The sequence below is a fragment of the Gopherus evgoodei genome, chromosome 8 (assembly GCF_007399415.2).
Source record: "Gopherus evgoodei ecotype Sinaloan lineage chromosome 8, rGopEvg1_v1.p, whole genome shotgun sequence".
Lineage (NCBI taxonomy): Eukaryota > Metazoa > Chordata > Testudines > Testudinidae > Gopherus > Gopherus evgoodei.
Window position 1 is genome coordinate 107,768,002 of NC_044329.1, and position 17,725 is coordinate 107,785,726.

A 17,725-nucleotide genomic window follows, 5' to 3' on the forward strand; every position below is an offset into this window, starting at 1 on the left:
ATACAAAATATTCCTATGCTCCAATTTTTCAGTGCTGTAATAAATCTTTAGTTCTAGCTTTTCTTCACACTATCAGGAACATCTCAGTGAGAATGTGTGTATTTACCAATATGAAATATTTATGAAGTGTATATTTACATTTTTAAGTAGACATTTTATTTTTTTATTAGAAAACCCCCAGGAAGTTACTTTTAAAAAAAATAGCAAAAACAACCCAGAACAAATCTCTTTAACCAGGACGCAAGACATTATTTGTGTATTTCCTTTGCATATTTTGTACTTAGGACAGAATTATGCCCCTGGATACCTGCATCAAATGCCTACTCAGCATAAATTGAGAATTTTGGCCCTGGCATATTGAACAAATATTTAGGGCCATAGTGTCAGGCTAGTGTAAATCAGTGTAGCTCTGCTTATATCCCCTGAGACTCGGGCCCTACCAAAGTTCCTCATTCACACAAGCATATGGGCTACATCTTCAATTGGTGTAAACAAAACCAAACTGATTTACACCAGCTCAAGATCTGGCGTTCCACACCCCAGGGAAGTTATGTTAAACCATACCACTTACTGTAATAGTCGCTCACCCACTGTTCCCACTCACACTGGTAATTCCATTGACTTGAGAAGGATGATTTGCATGAGCAAGGGATACTTGGGTAAATAATGGTTGAAGGATCAGGCCAACAAAAAGCATACACTTAGGGCCCAATCCTGCAAAGTGATGGGAGTCAACCCCAGCTGAGAGCAATGAGAACCTTGCAATCCTCGGTTAGCTAGAGAGTTGGACCAGGCCAGATGGAAGTAAATGGCAGCCTTTCCTTGACATCTTTTTTACTAATCCCTACTACTCTGCACAGCCCCATTGAAACCCACTGTTCCCTGCCGTATGCACTACACAGAGCAGCAGGATGCACTTTTAAGTCCCAACCCTGAAATCCAATGGTTGTTCTGGATGCACAAGGAATGCATGGCTGGGCCCTATTCTGTTTACACTCATTGAGGACAACTAATTTGTATGAACTCCCCCCTCCGGTCCCTATTTCCTTTCTCCATGACTCAGACCCCACTTGGCATCCGTGGCACGCACACACGAGTTGCACAGGAAAGGAAAGCTACACCCTATTATTTAGGAGAAGATGAAGGTCCAAGCCCCATTTAATCAATGACAGCTTAGGATCCGCTCCTTTGCTGCCTGGCGTTAATTTACACAACGTAACACCTAATCAAACTCTGCTTTTATTCTCCAATTGGCTGTGGTTATTACTCAGACCCTCCAGCCAGAGAGAGACATAAAAGATGCATTTGCAGATTTTGAAAATTAAAGCCATCTATACAGCCGGTGGGGAGGATCAGCTTATTTGGTTGCTTAATGAAATATAAAGATTATTTTAACCAATGTAAGCACAATTCGACAGCTTGTGAAACCCAGCGGTGGCTTGATGAATGGCCTTCTCAATTTACAAAAAATTGCTGTATGGAATCTTTTAAATATTTAATTTATTCCGTTTCGGAATGTGCATAGAGGTAAATGACAACGAAAGTGGGTCTATGTGCAATCTTAGTTAACTCACATCTGCTAGATTAAGGAGACTATGAACATAGAACACTGATATCCCGGCTGGCTCTTTCATATTATTCTGTCTACCACTCTGTATTTACTGTGCACGGTAACAAAGACGTTACATCTGTCAATGCAGTATTCCAGACAGTTATTGAGAAAACTGGAACAATCTATTGACTGGTTTTACAAATAGTTAAAGTAACGTGAATCTCCTTTTTCAAATGTACACCTTTTCTTCCAGGCCAACACGAAGAGTTTAACACAGAGGAAAGCCTTTTAACAACCAAACAAATAGAAAGCTTACCAAAGAAAATGCTTTCCCATTGGAAAAAGTGGGCCTTTTATTGAGTCTCCCATAAGAACGGACATACTGGGTCAGACCAATGGTCGATTTAGCCCAGTATCCTATCTTCTGACAGTGACCAATCCAGGTGCCCCAGAGGGACTGAACAGAATAGGGAATCATCAAGTGATCCATCTCCTGTCGTCCACTCCCAGCTTCTGGCAAAAAGAGGTTAGGGACAGCCAGAGCATGGGGTTGCATCCCTGCCCATCTTGGCTAATTGCCATTGATGAACCTATCCTCCATGAATAATCCTCTCTGATAATTCTATCTTGCAGGGGGAATTTCCGTTTCAGTGACGGTTTCTAAACGCACCAGTTTATATGGGATTCTAAGTTACAGCCAACAGTGTACAAACTGCGTTAGAAAATAAACTGATCCAAGCTCTGGTTCTGAAAACTGCCTATGCAGATCATGAACCTGGCTCACAGTTGTTTGTAAACACAGGTCTAGCTGTTAAGTTGGATGAGCAAATGCAGACGCTGCCCAAGGTCAGATCCCACAGCTGGTGCAAATTGTCTTGGTTCTACGGACTTCAGTGGAGCTACCTGGCTTATTATTTATTTTCACTCCAACTAAGACTCTGGGCCAAACACTCAATGATGCTGCTACCTACACCAGACTCTGGTTCTGAGTTCTTGACAATCTGGCCCTATGTTCACTAGCGCACACTACCAGAAAATTTCCCCAGATACAGAAGACCAGCAAAAGGCTTCTGCACTATTTAAGTCTCACTTAAGCTCTATTTTGATGGCTTAAAATAGCACATAGGTTTTGTGTGCGCTGTCTATGCAAGAGAGAAACTTACCATATAGCATGACTGATGTGGGAGATATGCTGAGTTGCCAGCTAGTTTTCTTCAAATATAAGACTGAAGAAGAGCTTTGAAGTGAATTTAGAACTGCTCAGTATGAAGGCTCTAACACCACATGCTGAAGCTAGATACAGGATATGGCAGATCTTGGATCAGGTTTCTATGGAGTAACTCATCTAGCATATTAGACAGGCCTTTCCTTCAATGGAGATAACATGGATGGAGCTTTGTGGAAAAACAGGCATATTTAAAGTCTACTTATTGTTAATCCTGTCTGTCCTGATTTAGTTTGTCTCATGACTGCACAAAATTACTCCAACACTGTATAAAGCCTCAAGAATATTTCGGACTTATGGAAATATCTCTGTGGTAAGGAACATTCCTGCACTGATGCAGCGAAAGAACTAGATAGCTGAATAGGTCTTTGATTCTAGTCATGAGTGAAAGACTCCTAGGGGAGATCCCATAAACATCCTATCCTGTTGCAAACTCCCATAGAAAGCAATACAACTTCTGGTTCCAGATGCACGGAAGTTCTATGGATGCCTTATGAAGTCCTTGTATGTTTGGGTTTAGATTTGCATTCCAGAAGTCCTCAGTCAATGAGACCTTTGACTGCAGATTCGCACGCTCCTGTGTATTGAGATTCTTTCCTTGGTGGTATAAATCTTCTACATGGAAAAATGAAAACTTGTTAGGGATAAAGGTGAAATTTAAAGAAACAAGTTGTTGTTCTTTGAATTATAGTGGTTAATTTATTTGACATAATAGATCTATGCAAAGATAAGATTTGGGCTCAGTTTTTGCCTTCAGCTACAGACCTCAAACTCCCGCTGAGGTCAATGAGACTTGAGCATGACCTCCATCACCTGATGTTAGCTCCACGGTTTTCTCTCTCAGGGAGCCACTATCTTAACCTGGTAAATAACCAAAACAGAACTGTCCCAGCCTCTCTGATACTGTAGCTTCTCCATCTTCATTTGGTGACTGCTATTTCATCTCCATTTAACACCTTCTGTTAGAAGAATTCAAATTCCTTTACAGATACGAGTTAATTCAACCTCCCAACACTGCCGCGAGATTGGTATTAGCCCCATTTTTCAGATGGAGAAACTAAGGCACATCAAGGTAAAGTGACTTTTTTTGAGGTTGCCCAATGAGAAAATAGCAGAAAAAAAAACAGAGGAGCAGGGCTTGGATAGTCTACAAACCATGTCCTTGATATTGGGGAAACAGAGTCACTCCAAATGCCAGATGCACTCAATTATCAGCAACTCTGCCACAAGTTTCTCTCTCACACACACAATTTTTTTTTGCCTTTCATTTAAATGTCATTTGGAAAAGTTCTTTTTATTTCTTAATACTATTTGGGGGGAATACATTCATATGCTTTTTCCTAAGGTGGCAGCTAGGCCTCGGGGCTGGTATTCTGTTTTCATTGCTGACTTTAACCTCAGTATTACTGTCTCAGGTCCCGAAGCTCACCGCAGTTCAAGGGTCTTGCCATTCATTCAGTGGGCTTTGGATCGGGACCCATGAGCATTATTTTTATTTCACATCAAAGCTTCCAAGGATCTAACTAACCAGACTGTTCAGAGAGGCCAGCAGGGACCACAGAGATCGTCTAATCTGCCCACCTGTGTAGCAGGCCACAGAACTTCCCCTAAATAACTCCTTTGTATTGTAACGAATGAGTTTCTAACCAGGCCTTTTCTGCCTGGTTGTTTTTAGGTGTATGCCGCCATGCAGCACTATGGAGTGAACGGTTACTCTCTTCATGCCATGAATTCTCTGAGTGCCATGTACAACCTTCACCAGCAGGCGGCGCAACAAGCCCAGCATGCCCCTGACTACAGACCCTCGGTGCACGCCCTCACGCTGGCAGAGAGACTGGCTGGTAAGAACAATTAATGGATTTTTTTGCATTGAGCCGGACACGTGGTCTAGGCTAACGCTGAGCGAGACTCTGCTGCTGTATGGAACCTTACACAGGCCTGAAATGTTCTATAGCAAACTCTTAGATCCCCATAGACAAACATGGCTGGATCAGATACACCTTGGCAGTCAACTCACCTCCATGCATACATACAAACAAACTACTAGGCTCCTCCAAAAGACCCACTAAGTCCTTCGAGTGAAATTCACGCTGGGCAGAGGGCCAGTGCCCCACCTATGTCCTATTTCAGAGCTGATGTGGGATTGGAGTGGTGCACTGACATTGTACCAGCCCTCTGCCCTGGGGTGAATTTCTCCTGATGGGCTTAGACCAGTGGTTCCCAAATTTGTTCCACCGCTTGTGCAGAGAGCCCCTGGCGGGCTGAGCCAGTTTGTTTACCTGCCACATCCGCAGGTTCAGCCAATCGTGGCTCCCACTGGCCACGGTTCACTGCGGGAAGTGGCACAGGCCAAGGGACATACTGGCCGCTGCTTCTAGCAGCCCCCATTGGCCTGGAGCAGCAAATTGCGGCCAGTGGGAGCCACGATCGACTGAACCTGTGGACACAGCAGATACACAAACTGGCCCGGCCTGCCAGGGGATTTCTCTGCACAAGCAGCAGAACAAGTTTGTGAACCAGTGGCATAGATACTTGCTTATTCTCTACACTTGAAGCCCTTGTCCCACCTTGGACTTGCTGTCCTGCAGACCCTCTTCTCCCATCAGCACTTTACTCTGGATCCCTCCAGAGCACCCCTTGCCCAATCTGTCACCCTAGGGTTTGGCACATCTACGTCAGAGTGTAACAGCTTTGGAAAAGGGACCATGTCGCCATCTAGCCTTTGTAAAGTGCTGCATGGACTGACAGCACTGTGAAATACTGAAAGGAGAGCTAAGCAGTGCAAGACACCCCCCTTATTGGCTTGACGAGATGACGGTCGGGAGGCGTGGGTCAGAGTTAGCAGAGGCAGCAAACAACCGTGCCCTGTGGGCCAGGGACTGTGTAGTGTGTGCACAATGCAGGCTCTGACTCGTTGGAGGTCACTCGCTGGTGACTGCAATATAAAGGATGGACAGAAATAATAATACCCTGATGTGGCAGTAGCTAGGGGGCCCTGCCCTCAGGAGTTCACAATCTAACGGGTTCGGCCTGGAAAGGCAGATCTTGCTGAGAAGCAGCTGGAGGGCAACTGTATCCTGACCTGTGTTGCAAGAGCGTATGAAAAATTAGTTGCTAAGAGGTAAGTAAAACTGGGCAATCTCCAGCTGACTGTCAGAACTCACTGATCAACTGGGTCTGGATGAAGATGAATCTCAAGAGCTTTGAATAAGCATCTGGGTGTTTCTCTGTCCTTGAGCATATAACTGAGGGACAGATATCTCAGGGGGCGGTGTGGTCTAGTCTATAGGGCAGGAGTTCTGAAACTGTGGGTCGGGACACCACAGTGGGGCCACTAGGGCTGATATTAGACTTCCTGGGGCCAGGGACCAAAACCCGAGCCCCACTGCCTTTGGCCAAAGCCCAAAGACTTCAGCTCTGGGGGGCTGTTGGGTTTCAGGCTCCCCTCCTGGGGCTGAAGCCCTTGGGCTTTGGCCCCGCCCATCTGGAGCAATGGGGCTCAGGCTTTGGCCCTGCCAACCAGGGGGGCAGGGCTCAGATTTTGGCCCCCCAGCCTGGAGTGGTGGGGCTCAGGTGGGCTCATGCTTTAGGCCCCTTGGGGTTGTGTAGAAATTGTTGTTCTCAAAAGAGGGTCGTGGTGCAAGGAAGTTTGAGTACCTCTGGAATAGGGCCAGGGGTGAAAGTAATATTAAATTCTTATCGGTACGGGGACCTGGCTCTGAGCCCCTGGAAGGGGCGGGGCGGGGCCTCAGGCAGAAGGGGCGGGACTGGGGGTCAGCCTTCCCCAGCCAGCCAATCTGCACTGCCTGGGGTTCCAGCGACAATTTAAAAGGGCCTGGGGCTCCAGCCGCTGCCATAGTACTGGCAGTTGGGAGCCCTGGGCCCTTTTAAATTGGCAGCCCCGGGGCAGCTGCCCCTTTTGTCCCCCCATTGGCGGCCTGGCGGGAGGGGCAAAAGGAGCAGGGATGTTAATGTTGGCTGGGTACAAGTCGGTACCGGCTTCTAACCGGTACACCGTACCGGCCCACTTTCATCCCTGAAGAGGGCAAAGGACTGGGAGTCAGGAGGCCTGATTCTGTGACCTTTGGCAAGTCACCTTCCCTTTTGTGGGCCTGTTTCACCTCTTACCCTTTGTCTACTTAGCTTGTAAGCTGCTGGAGACAGGGACTGTTTCACTAGGTGTTTATACAGCACATAGTGAACTTGGGGGCCTCAAGATGCTACTGTAAGACACAGAATAAGGATCTCTTGGAAGGCTTCTGATCAGAAAATCCCAAAAAAACACAGCTGAACTCATGTGCTGTGGTTTTACATATCTGGCCTGAGCCATAAACAAGCAGGAAAACACAGGGGTGGCTGAAAACAGTGGGGGCCGGGGGAAGCTTTTCAGACTCCTTTCACTACTACTCAGAGCAAAGATTCAAGTTGGTTTCTGACTACTTATTTTATCTTAACCTTTGGTTCTCTTTGTTAACAAATCTGGATAATTTCAGTAAATTAATCAAGCTGTCCTCTTCTGATCCAAACACACCTTCCACCAATCTAGTGAGCAGCAAAGGAGACCTGGCTTCAGTTTATACTGCAGGCTCCTAACGTGATTACTTAGTTCACATTTTGTTACCACTGAACCTCTTTTAGTGCATGGTTATAGATCACACTTGCCTTCCAGGGACAGTCAGAATAAGCCAGCACCAAAGCAAACAACCTTACATTGGAAAACAGAGGTTTCAGATTGTAACTGCAAAGAGCCTCACCTGCGATTCATGATCTCCTTCTTGAACTGAACCTGAAAACCTAGTTAAAGCATTGAAATAATTGTTGTCTAGATCCTTGTTAGCAGCCAAATTAAATATTTGAACCACCACCTCTGAGAAACTGGCAGGTTTAACCTCCACTGTGGAATGTTGGGAATATTCCAGCCAGTAGATGTTAAACCACAATCTCTCCTTGGTTTTTATACTTGATATATTGAAGCTAGGTGCCATGGGACTGTAAAAATGATTTTAGGGATCTTTTGTCCTGAAAGAATATTCCTTTCCTTACGAAAGCAGCCAGGCAGCAGTGTGAGCTATTTCTGAATGCATAAAGGATACTTCCTGCCTTCTCCTACAAAAGTGGCTGTATTACCAGTATCTAATAACTCATTGCTTCCTTGAATGCAGAGGTCTTTGTTTTGTATTCTTCTGGAAACTTTTAGCCTGACTGAGCATTCCCTGGGTCACCAAAACCACTCTTTCTTTGGCAATAGTTTGGGGAAGCATCGTAGAATCTGGCCTAGAATGAAACAGCTGGAAGTTTGGAACTGGAATATTCAAATAGCACAAAGCTGATTTGCTACGCTCGTTAGCTAACATATTTGGAACCAAACTGTGTGGTTCTGGGATTGGCCTGACAGCCGGCTTTGTTTTATTGTTTACATTCATGCCAAGGGACTTACAACAAAAGCTCACATAAAAAGCAATGCCCGCAAAACAAGAGAGCCTTACTCTGGCTTTGTAAAATTTGCTTTCTAGTGTGTCCATTCCCTCTCTGTCTGAACAGTTGCATTCTTAGCTCTATTAAAATGATGCCATAGACTATTAAAGCTGGAATTTAAACAGGAAAAGAAATATCAAATGCGTTTCTCATTCGGGCTCTTCGTTTACTTCTTTTGCACTTCATCTTAGACGGTGAATCGCTACTGCGCCATTTAGGTCCGTTTCCCATGCGCTACCACAGTGTCGGGTCTGGGTTCACAACACCACAGAACTGAAAATAAAAACAGCCTGTTTTTCATTGACTTTTCAAAAACCAACCCTAAAACCAGGTTTGCTCCTAGGAAGTTTCGTAAACCCCTCTTGTTTATTGAGAGCTTTTAGTGGCAGAATCGGGAGGCCTGATTTTTTTCCAGCCCGTATTTCATTTTTGGCATCTCCAATTTTGTGGGCACAAATAAACTGAAGGCATAATTTGTATCTTTGAGACATGTAACTAGCTCATCTGCCTGGAATGGAAGGGTGGTCAGTGACTAGGGCTCCAGACTGGTACTCAGGAGAGCTGGTTCTGTCACTGAACTTCAGCAAGTCATTTCAGTTTCCCCTCCGATTCTTTGTGTTTTTTGTCTATTTAAAAAGTAAGCCCTTCAGGATCAGGTCTGTCTCGCTCTCTCTCTGTACAGTTACTCTAGTCATCTAAAACGTGGATGCTAAAAAGGAGACCAGGTTATAAAAGTTAAGCCTCTTTTGTCCTTGAAATTGTCTAGCAAACTGTCAGCCTTCTATAAACAACCATTAAAATCTCAAATTTGGGTCACACCTAAGTTGGCATGGGGTCCCTTTAAGATCCATCTTTTGCATCGAGTCCAATTAGCTGGGTTACATCTTCTCCATCAGCACCCTGTTGGTCCTGTATGTCCTCTATGACATAGAATCATAGGACTGGAAGGGACCTCGTGAGGTCATCTAGTCCAGTCCCCTGCACTCATGGCAGGACTGAGTAATTATCTAGACCGGGGAAGGCAACCTATGGCACGAGTGCCGAAGGCAGCACGCAAGCTGATTTTCAGTGACACACACAATGCCTGGGTCCTGGGCACTGGTCCGGGGGGCTCTGCATTTTAATTTCATTTTAAATGAAGTTTCTTAAACATTTTAAAAACCTTATTTACTTTACATACAACAATAGTTTAGTTATATATTATAGACTTATAGAAAGAGACCTTCTAAAAACGTTTAAATGTATTACTGGCACGTGAAACCTTAAATTAGAGTGAATAAATGAAGACTCGGCACAGCACTTCTGAAAGGGTGTCGACCCCTGATCTAGACCATCCCTGACAAAGTGTTTGTCCAACCTGCTCTTAATCTCCAATGATGGAGATTCCACAACCTCCCTGGGCAATTTATTCCAGTGCTTAATCATCCTGATAGATAGGAAGTTTTTCCTAATGTCCAACATAAACTGCCCTTGCTGCAATTTAAGTCCACTGCTTCTAGTCCTATTCTCAGAGGTTAAGGTTTTCTCCCTCCTCTTTGTAACAGCCTGTTATGTACTTTAAAACTATTATCATGTCCCCTCTCAGTCTGGAGAAGAGAAGACAAAACAAACCCAATTGTTTAGGTCTTCCCTCACAGGTCATGTTTTCTAAACCTTTAATCATTTTTGTCGCTCTTCTCTGGACTTTCTCCAATTTGTCCACATCTTTCCTGAAATGTGGCACCCAGAACTGGACACAATACTCCACTTGAGGCCTAATCAGTGCAGAGTAAAGCAGAAAATTACTTCTTGTGTCTTGCTTACAACACTCCTGCTAATGCATCCCAGAATGATGTTTGCTTTTTTTTTTTTTTTTTTTTTTTGCAACAGCGTTACACTGTTGACTCATATTTCATTTGTCATCCACTATGACCCCCAGATCTCTTTCCACAGTACACTCCTTCCTAGGCAATCATTTCCCATTCTGTATGCGTGCAACTGATTGTTCCTCCCTAAGCGGAGTACTTTACATTTGTCCTTATTGAATTTCACCCTATTTACCTTAGACCAGGGCTTGGCAACCTGTGGCACACAGCTCGCTAGGGTAAGCACCCTGGCGGGTTGGGCAAGTTTGTTTACCTGCTGCATCCATAGGTTCGGCTGATCGCAGCTCCCATTGGCTACGGTTCGCCGCTCCAGGCCAATGGGGGCAGCGGGAAGCCACGGCCAGCACATCCCTCGGCCCATGCCACTTTCCGCAGCCCATATTGGCTGGGAGCGGCAAACCGTGGCCAGTGGGAGCCACGATCGGCAGAACCTGTGGATGCGGCAGGTAAACAAACTGGCCTGGGTCACCAGGGTGCTTACCCTGGCGAGCCGCGTGCCAGAGATTGCCGACCCCACTTTAGACCATTTCTCCAGATCATTTTGAATTTTAATCCTATCCTCCAAAGCACTTGCAACCCCTCCCAGCTTGGTATCGTTCACAAACTTGATAAGTGTCCTCTCTATGCCATTAGCTAAATCATTGATGAAGATATTGAACAGAACAGAACCCAGAACTGATCCCTGCAGGACCCCACTCGATATGCCCTTCCTGCTTGAGTGTGAACCACTGATAACTACTCTGGGAACAGTTTTCCAACCAGTTCTGCACCCACTTTATAGTAACTCCATCTAGGTTGCATTTCCCTAGTTTATGAGAAGGTCACGTGAGACATCAAAAGACTTACTAAAGTCAAGATATACCACATCTACCACATCCCCTCTATCCACCAGACTTGTTACCCTGCCAAAGAACATGAGTTGATGTGGGGAGAGTTCAGAGGACGGGAATGTATAGGCCTACTTTCACTAAAGCATCCCTATTTAAGAAAAGCACTTAAGCCTATGCATTGAAATCAATGGGACCTAAGCATGTGTGTACGTGTTTTCCTGAATCAGAGCCCATGATCTTTAAGTCTGCCTCTCCAGCTCAGTGTTTTGAGGACTGTGATAAGCTATATGAGACACACAACAGGAGCCAAAAAGTGACCTCTAATCCTGACAGCAATGTGCCTTCTAACAGTTGGACCCTCAAAAAAACCCAAAACAAAACCAGAGGCAGCTGTTTTATGAGTTACACCTCATCACCCCATTAATTGACACAGAGCCTGACTGCAGAATTGAAGCTAGTTGGACTTCAATGAGAACAAGAACAGGGCCACTGAGAGAATTGCTCCACCTTTAGGCCACCATCCCCACCTCCTTGTTTGTTTGGGGCCTGATTTCAGATGTCAACATGCAAATTCCAATAATTAAATTGGCCACTTTTCTTGTCTTCCAACGGCTGTACATTTCAAGACATCATTTTGGAGGCCCGTTATGGATCCCAGCATCGCAAACAGAGGAGAAGCCGCACAGCCTTCACCGCCCAACAACTAGAAGCCCTGGAGAAGACTTTCCAGAAGACTCACTATCCAGATGTGGTGATGCGGGAGCGACTGGCCATGTGCACCAACCTACCAGAAGCCAGAGTACAGGTATGAGCGTTCTACCTTGCTTGCTTTAATAGGGCTATTTAAGAGAGATAGGAAGAGGGCCCACTGGATTGGCTTGATCTGTAGTTCTTTCAAAATGGTTTCATAGTAACCAAAGAAGGAGGGTTTTCTCTGCAGCAAAAAATGGACTTAAATCTTTGCGTCAGACTGAGGGAGCTGCAACAGAAACTGAATCCACACACGCATTTTTGAGGGCTTGTGTTGTCTGAGGGTAGCCCTGGCTTTCATTTGTGATTCAAACTCTCTTTGGGGGAAACCTTAGAAATGGCCACAAAAGTCTACTTATTTATTTATTTACTTATATGACTGTTTCTCTGGCATCCTCAGAGGTCTGGGAGCACAAGTAATTCCAGCTGTTCCCTCCCAACAATGTCAATATATATAACATCTCAGACCATCTGGTCCAACAGTTTCTGTTCTCCTCCAATGAAACAAATAAGTAGAGCTGGTCAGGAATTTTTTCACAAAACTTTTTGCAGTATAAAATGCCAGTTAATCAGAACTGAAATTATTTGAAGGAGGTGGTTGGTTTTTGAGGAGTTTCTCAGTTTGAATTTTTTAAAAAAGGAGCTTAGAAATTGTCAAAATGGGACATTTTCAAAACAACAAAAAATTAAAGTTCTGGATTTTGGATCAACATTACTCTTCTTGAGAAACTTACATTTAAAAAAAGGAAAATAGAAAGGATAAAATCAAAATAAAAACAGAATTGTCAAAAGAAAACCTCATTTTGACTGACCTGAGCTGAATTTATTTTTTGTTCATGAAAATTTGAGCTTGACTTTTTGTCCCAATTTGAGGTAAAAATATTCTTCGAACTCTCAAGTTCTTGTGGGATGGGAAAATAATTTTTCACCTACAAATACTGATGTGCTGCATGACACTGATATTATGGGTGCCTGCTCAGTATGGGTTTAAGGAGCTACATAGCAGGCCAGACTTAACTGGAAAAAACGGGAAGGGGACATGAGGTTTCAGTCTAGCAGAAAAAGATATAACATGATCCAAGGCTGGAAGTTGAAGGTAGACACAGTCCGACTAAATAAGGCCTAAATTCTTGATAAGAGTAATTAACCATTGGAACAATTTACCAAAAGTTGTGGTGGATTCGCTATCATTGATTTTTAAACTAAGATTGGATGCTTTCCTCAAAGATCTGCTCTAGGAGTTATTTGCATGAAGTTCTGCAGGCTGTGCTATACATGAGATCAGACTAGATGATCACAATGGTCCCTTCAGGCTTTGCAATCTACGAATTACAATCTTGAGCCGATTGTCTCCTGAACTTATTCCCAAAGTGAGTTACATTGGGATAGTATGTTGAAAAGGACACACACACACACTATACTAGTATTAGCGATTGGATAGTTTCCTGTAACTTAAGAGTAAGAACCTTTGACTTTGCTCCTAATGGTTATTGGTTCAATTCCCACCAAGGAAACTTCCTTCACCACCTGACCTGACATACTGGAGTCAAATGTCCTGTGATACCAGATACTACCTTGCTGTATAGCTTTAAAGGATTAGCCCAAATATCTTAATGTGAGACATTGCATCATACAGATGATACATATTTGGCCCAGCAAGGGTACGTACCACTCGAGACCTGGTTCCCAGTACCGTCACACAACACCACAATACCACAACAGAGCTGCATTCATCACAGAGAGGGCTTGTTTACAACATACATAATGAAGTCAGTTAAATTGCAAAATTTATCATTTATCATCAGCAATGAGCCCTGGTCTACAATGGGGGTTGGGGATTGACCTAAGATACACAACTTCAGCTACAAGACTAGTGTAGCTGAAGTCAACATATTTAGGTCGACTTACCGCGGCATGTGCACGGCGCTGAATCGACTGCTGCTGCTCCCCTGTCGACTCCGCTTACGCCTCTCACAGCAGTGGAGTACCGGAGTCGACGGGCGAGCGCTCAAGGATCAATTTTATTGCATCTACACTAGACTCGACAAATCGATCCCCAATAGATCAATCTCTACCTGCCAATCCAGAGGGTAGTGTAGACGTACCCTTAGAGTCTACACTCAGGGATCAAGGTATTACTGCTAGTTACTATGCACGGATGCGCACACACATACTTCATGCCCCAAACAGCTTACAGTCTAGAGACTTTAGAGTATTCTAATGTACAGAGCACTGAGACTCAAGACATGTGAGTTCCATTCCCAGCTCTGCCACTGGCTTGTCAGGTGACCTTGTGCAAGTCACTTCCCCCCTCTGTGCCTCAGTTTCCCCATCTGTAAAACAGGGATAAGATTTTAGACCTCCATTGTAAAGAGCTCTGAGATCTACTGAGCTGAAAAGTGCTACATAAGAGGTGGTTGTTGTTATTTAAGTCCACTCAGCTAATCATCAAGTCAAATAATCTAAAGCGTTGGCCCTAATTAACGCATATGTATGTCCTCTATAATATGACTTATTCTGACTGTTTCTATGTGGTTTTGGTACAAATTAACATGATATAGGCTGTTTTTAGAAAGCAAGCAGAACATTGTGCTCTCTACCTATTTAATATCTCAGGTCTGTGGGTTACAGATTTATTTTTTTTTCTTGACAGCTGTGTTTTCTTAAAGAACCAGCATTAAATCTGGGGATTTTAAAAGCACCTAAGGGGGTTAGGCACCCAAATGCCATTGAAATACAAGTGGAATTTGGGTGCCTGCATACCTTGAGTTCTCTTCAAAATCCCAGTCTATTTGACTTCTTGATTTTTACATTAACTGGGGTTTTTATCCTGTCTCTCTGTGGCTGTTTGCGGGATCAAGGTTTGGTTTAAGAACCGAAGAGCCAAATTCCGGAAGAAACAGCGCAGCCTCCAGAAGGAGCAGCTGCAGAAGCAAAAGGACTCAGAAGGGAGCCACAGCGAGGGGAAGACGGACGTGGTTGTGCTGGAAAGCCAGACTTCCGCCCCGGACGCAGACAAGCCACAGAGCCAGCCGAGCGAAGTGAGCACGGAGCTCAGCCTCACCTTGTCGGAGCAGTCGGCCAGCGAGTCCGCAGCAGAGGACCAGACGGACAGAGAGGAGGACTTTAAGAACCCCTTGGAGGAGTCCAAAGCGGACAAAAGTCCTGGCACTGAGAACAAGGCTCTGAACTGCAAGAGAGCCAGTCCGAAAGCAGGTGAGGGTCAGTGCGCGTGTGGATGCCTGGTCTCGGGGCCAGAATGGGTGCCAGAGGCTGAGCATTGGCTAGTACAGTATGATATGCCCTCAATCATGGGCTTCTCCCAGCCTGGAAGGGGGAAATCACAATCCCCTGGGAGGGAAACAAACTGGTCCAGGTGTGTGATGACAATTCTTCCTTTCTTTATGGCTAGACAGGATGCAGGGAGGCCCTCTGTGTAACATGGGGTCCCAGTGCAGAGAGGGCTGAGATCCCCCTATTAGATTAGATGAGAACAGAAGAACACTGCTCAGTGACAGCATGCCATTAACAGGCATACTGGATGCACACTTCCCCATTGAATAAGAGTCTAAATGCCCTCTGGGGATCACACACTTGCTAAAAAACCTGGCTCCCTCTCACAAGCCAGATCCGCCAGACACTTTAATGACGTAGATGCCAGTTGCATGTGACCCAGTAGGGCAAACATGACTGACAAGTTTAGCACATAAATAGTTCATAGTGTGGAATCAGAATCTCCGCTCCTGATGGACTGTAAAGGCTTGCAAAGGGTCACAAGGGGTCAAATCCTAGCCCTCCAAGAGCTTGTTGGGAATATACCACAAAACCTGAAAGACAGACAACCAGGCCTATTCTCGCCAGAGAAGACAGTGACAGGTTTGCTCATGCTTGGCCAATGCATTTCTCCACTAAACACAGAACAAATACATCCATCCTACTCGCGCGCAAACCCTCTTCAAGAATGAAGTGGAAGGCCACAAGGATAGAGGTGGCCCTTACTGGGGAATGTAGAAATTGACAGACTGTATCCAATTAGTGAGCCATCTAATCTTGACTCTGATGGTGGCCAGCTCTTGCAGCGGGCAGCTCTAGAAGAATCTGCCCATGGCAAGTTTCTTCCAAGGTCCATCAGTTAGAGATTGACTTAACACGAAGCATGAGAGTGTATGCCTCTTCCAAATTATTTATTATTCATAATTATTATTGTTTTTAAATGTTCAGTCCTTTTGGGACGCCTGTTTATCTCTCGGCTTCAGATATATCTTGTGGCAATGAGTTCCCCAGGCCAATTTGTGCTTTCTGTGGGAAAAATATTTCTTTTTTGATCAGATTTAAATTTGATCATTTTTTAATTTCCTTGAATGACATCCCCAACCTCGCACTCCTCCCATTCTTGTATTTTGAGAAAAGGTGGCTTGAATCTGCTGTTTGGATGAGTATTATAGGGCCCCAATCTTGCTTGCTTGGGTTTCTCCACCATGGACTCAGCAAACAAGATCTCCTCTGAACAGCCATTGTGGAAAAATCAGTTCTCCATTCTGATTCTTTTTGGGTCTTCACAATAATAGTTCCACTCTCTCGCTTTCCACGGCCTTGTCTGAGCCTTGCTTGGAAAGGATATGGGGAGGCAGTTACAGGAATGCTGGTCCAGATAATTCATTCATCAACACCCTTGCTGCAATTTGGCTTCTGGTTAATTAGCACCCAGATGTGCAAGGTGATTTGCATATTCTGTCCATGCTCTGGAGAACTTACTCTGTATAAAAGGTCCACAGCACCTCTCTCCTTCCTTCTTCTCTGTAAATCAGCTGCCTTCCTCAGCCACCACCCTCCTTAGGGAGATAGTTCTATTCAGCGGCCACATATGTCTAACCCTGCTCCCTACCTCTTGTCTTCTAATGCAGACTCTCCCATCAGTGCCACGGTGACGCCTTCCTCCAGCAGCGGCATGTCTCAGACTCACTCCTACTCCTCCTCGCCTCTGAGCCTCTTCCGTCTCCAGGAGCAATTTCGTCAGCACATGGCCGCCACTAACAACTTGGTCCATTACTCCTCCTTTGAAATGGGGACCCCAACTGCTATGCCCTACTTGGGCATGAATGTCAACATGGCGCCCCTCAGCTCTCTCCACTGTCAGTCTTATTACCAGTCACTCTCCCATGCCCAGCAGGTCTGGTCTTCACCCATCTTACAGGCGTCTAGCTCCCTCCCTACCATGAACAGTAAAACGACAAGTATTGAGAATCTAAGGCTCCGGGCAAAGCAGCATGCTGCCTCCCTCGGACTCGATACCTTACCAAACTGACCGCAAGGCAGCAGGGGCACCCCGACCCTACCGTCAGCCGCAAGAGAAGGCACCTTCCGCTGGCACTAAACGTGTGGCTCTTTTGAAAATGCACAGCTCTCCTCTCCACCTGGATCAAGGTGCTCCCTTTCGGGGGATACTTTAAATCCTTTACTTCTTCACTAGCTCCATTTTCACGTCAGGTACTGCTGCTGGCCCCACTTCCACTGAAGTATTTAATACGGAAGGAAAGAGGGCATGTACTTCGATGTTAAACTCTCCTGAGGGCCGAGGAGTTAAAACTGTAATGTCCAGAAAGATCCCTCTTTCGCTGATACTGTGATAACGTGCCGACTGTGATTTTTGCTTTGTTTGGTTCTCTGGAATACCTAGTCCCCCTCAGTTTCATACTGTATATAGATTCTATTGTTGAAAACATCCTTCACTTGTGTGTTGCTGTCTGTGTTGCCTTATGCAGAATTATGGAGCATTTTGCTGTCTTTCCTCCCTCCCCCTTTCTTTCAGATTTATACTTGTAGTAGCTAGAATCAAAATTACAATCCAAAAACCCCCCCGCAAGCTCTGAGCGGGAGGTGCTTCTTTGGCCAGACTTCTGAATGAGTCTAGCAAGAGGAATTCAGAGAAAAGATTCTGAATGCCATTATCGTATCTTCTCCAGTTCTCCGTTAAAACCAATCCTACAAACACCAGGGATGATGTACAGGGTTGGTTCCTGTTAAAGCA

General features: G+C 45.0%; 1 protein-coding gene across 1 annotated transcript in view; it reads left to right on the forward strand.

Moving 5' to 3' along the window:
- DMBX1 (diencephalon/mesencephalon homeobox 1) overlaps positions 1-17,019 on the forward strand; it is a 31,186-nt gene extending 14,167 nt beyond the window's left edge. The window contains exons 2-5 of the mRNA XM_030573214.1: positions 4,453-4,618; positions 11,574-11,752; positions 14,559-14,913; positions 16,602-17,019. Of these exons, the coding sequence (XP_030429074.1) occupies positions 4,465-4,618; positions 11,574-11,752; positions 14,559-14,913; positions 16,602-17,002 (1,089 nt within the window). The 5' untranslated portion in view covers positions 4,453-4,464 and the 3' untranslated portion in view covers positions 17,003-17,019. The remainder of the gene's footprint in view (positions 1-4,452; positions 4,619-11,573; positions 11,753-14,558; positions 14,914-16,601) is intronic.
- Positions 17,020-17,725: the final 706 nt, after the last annotated feature.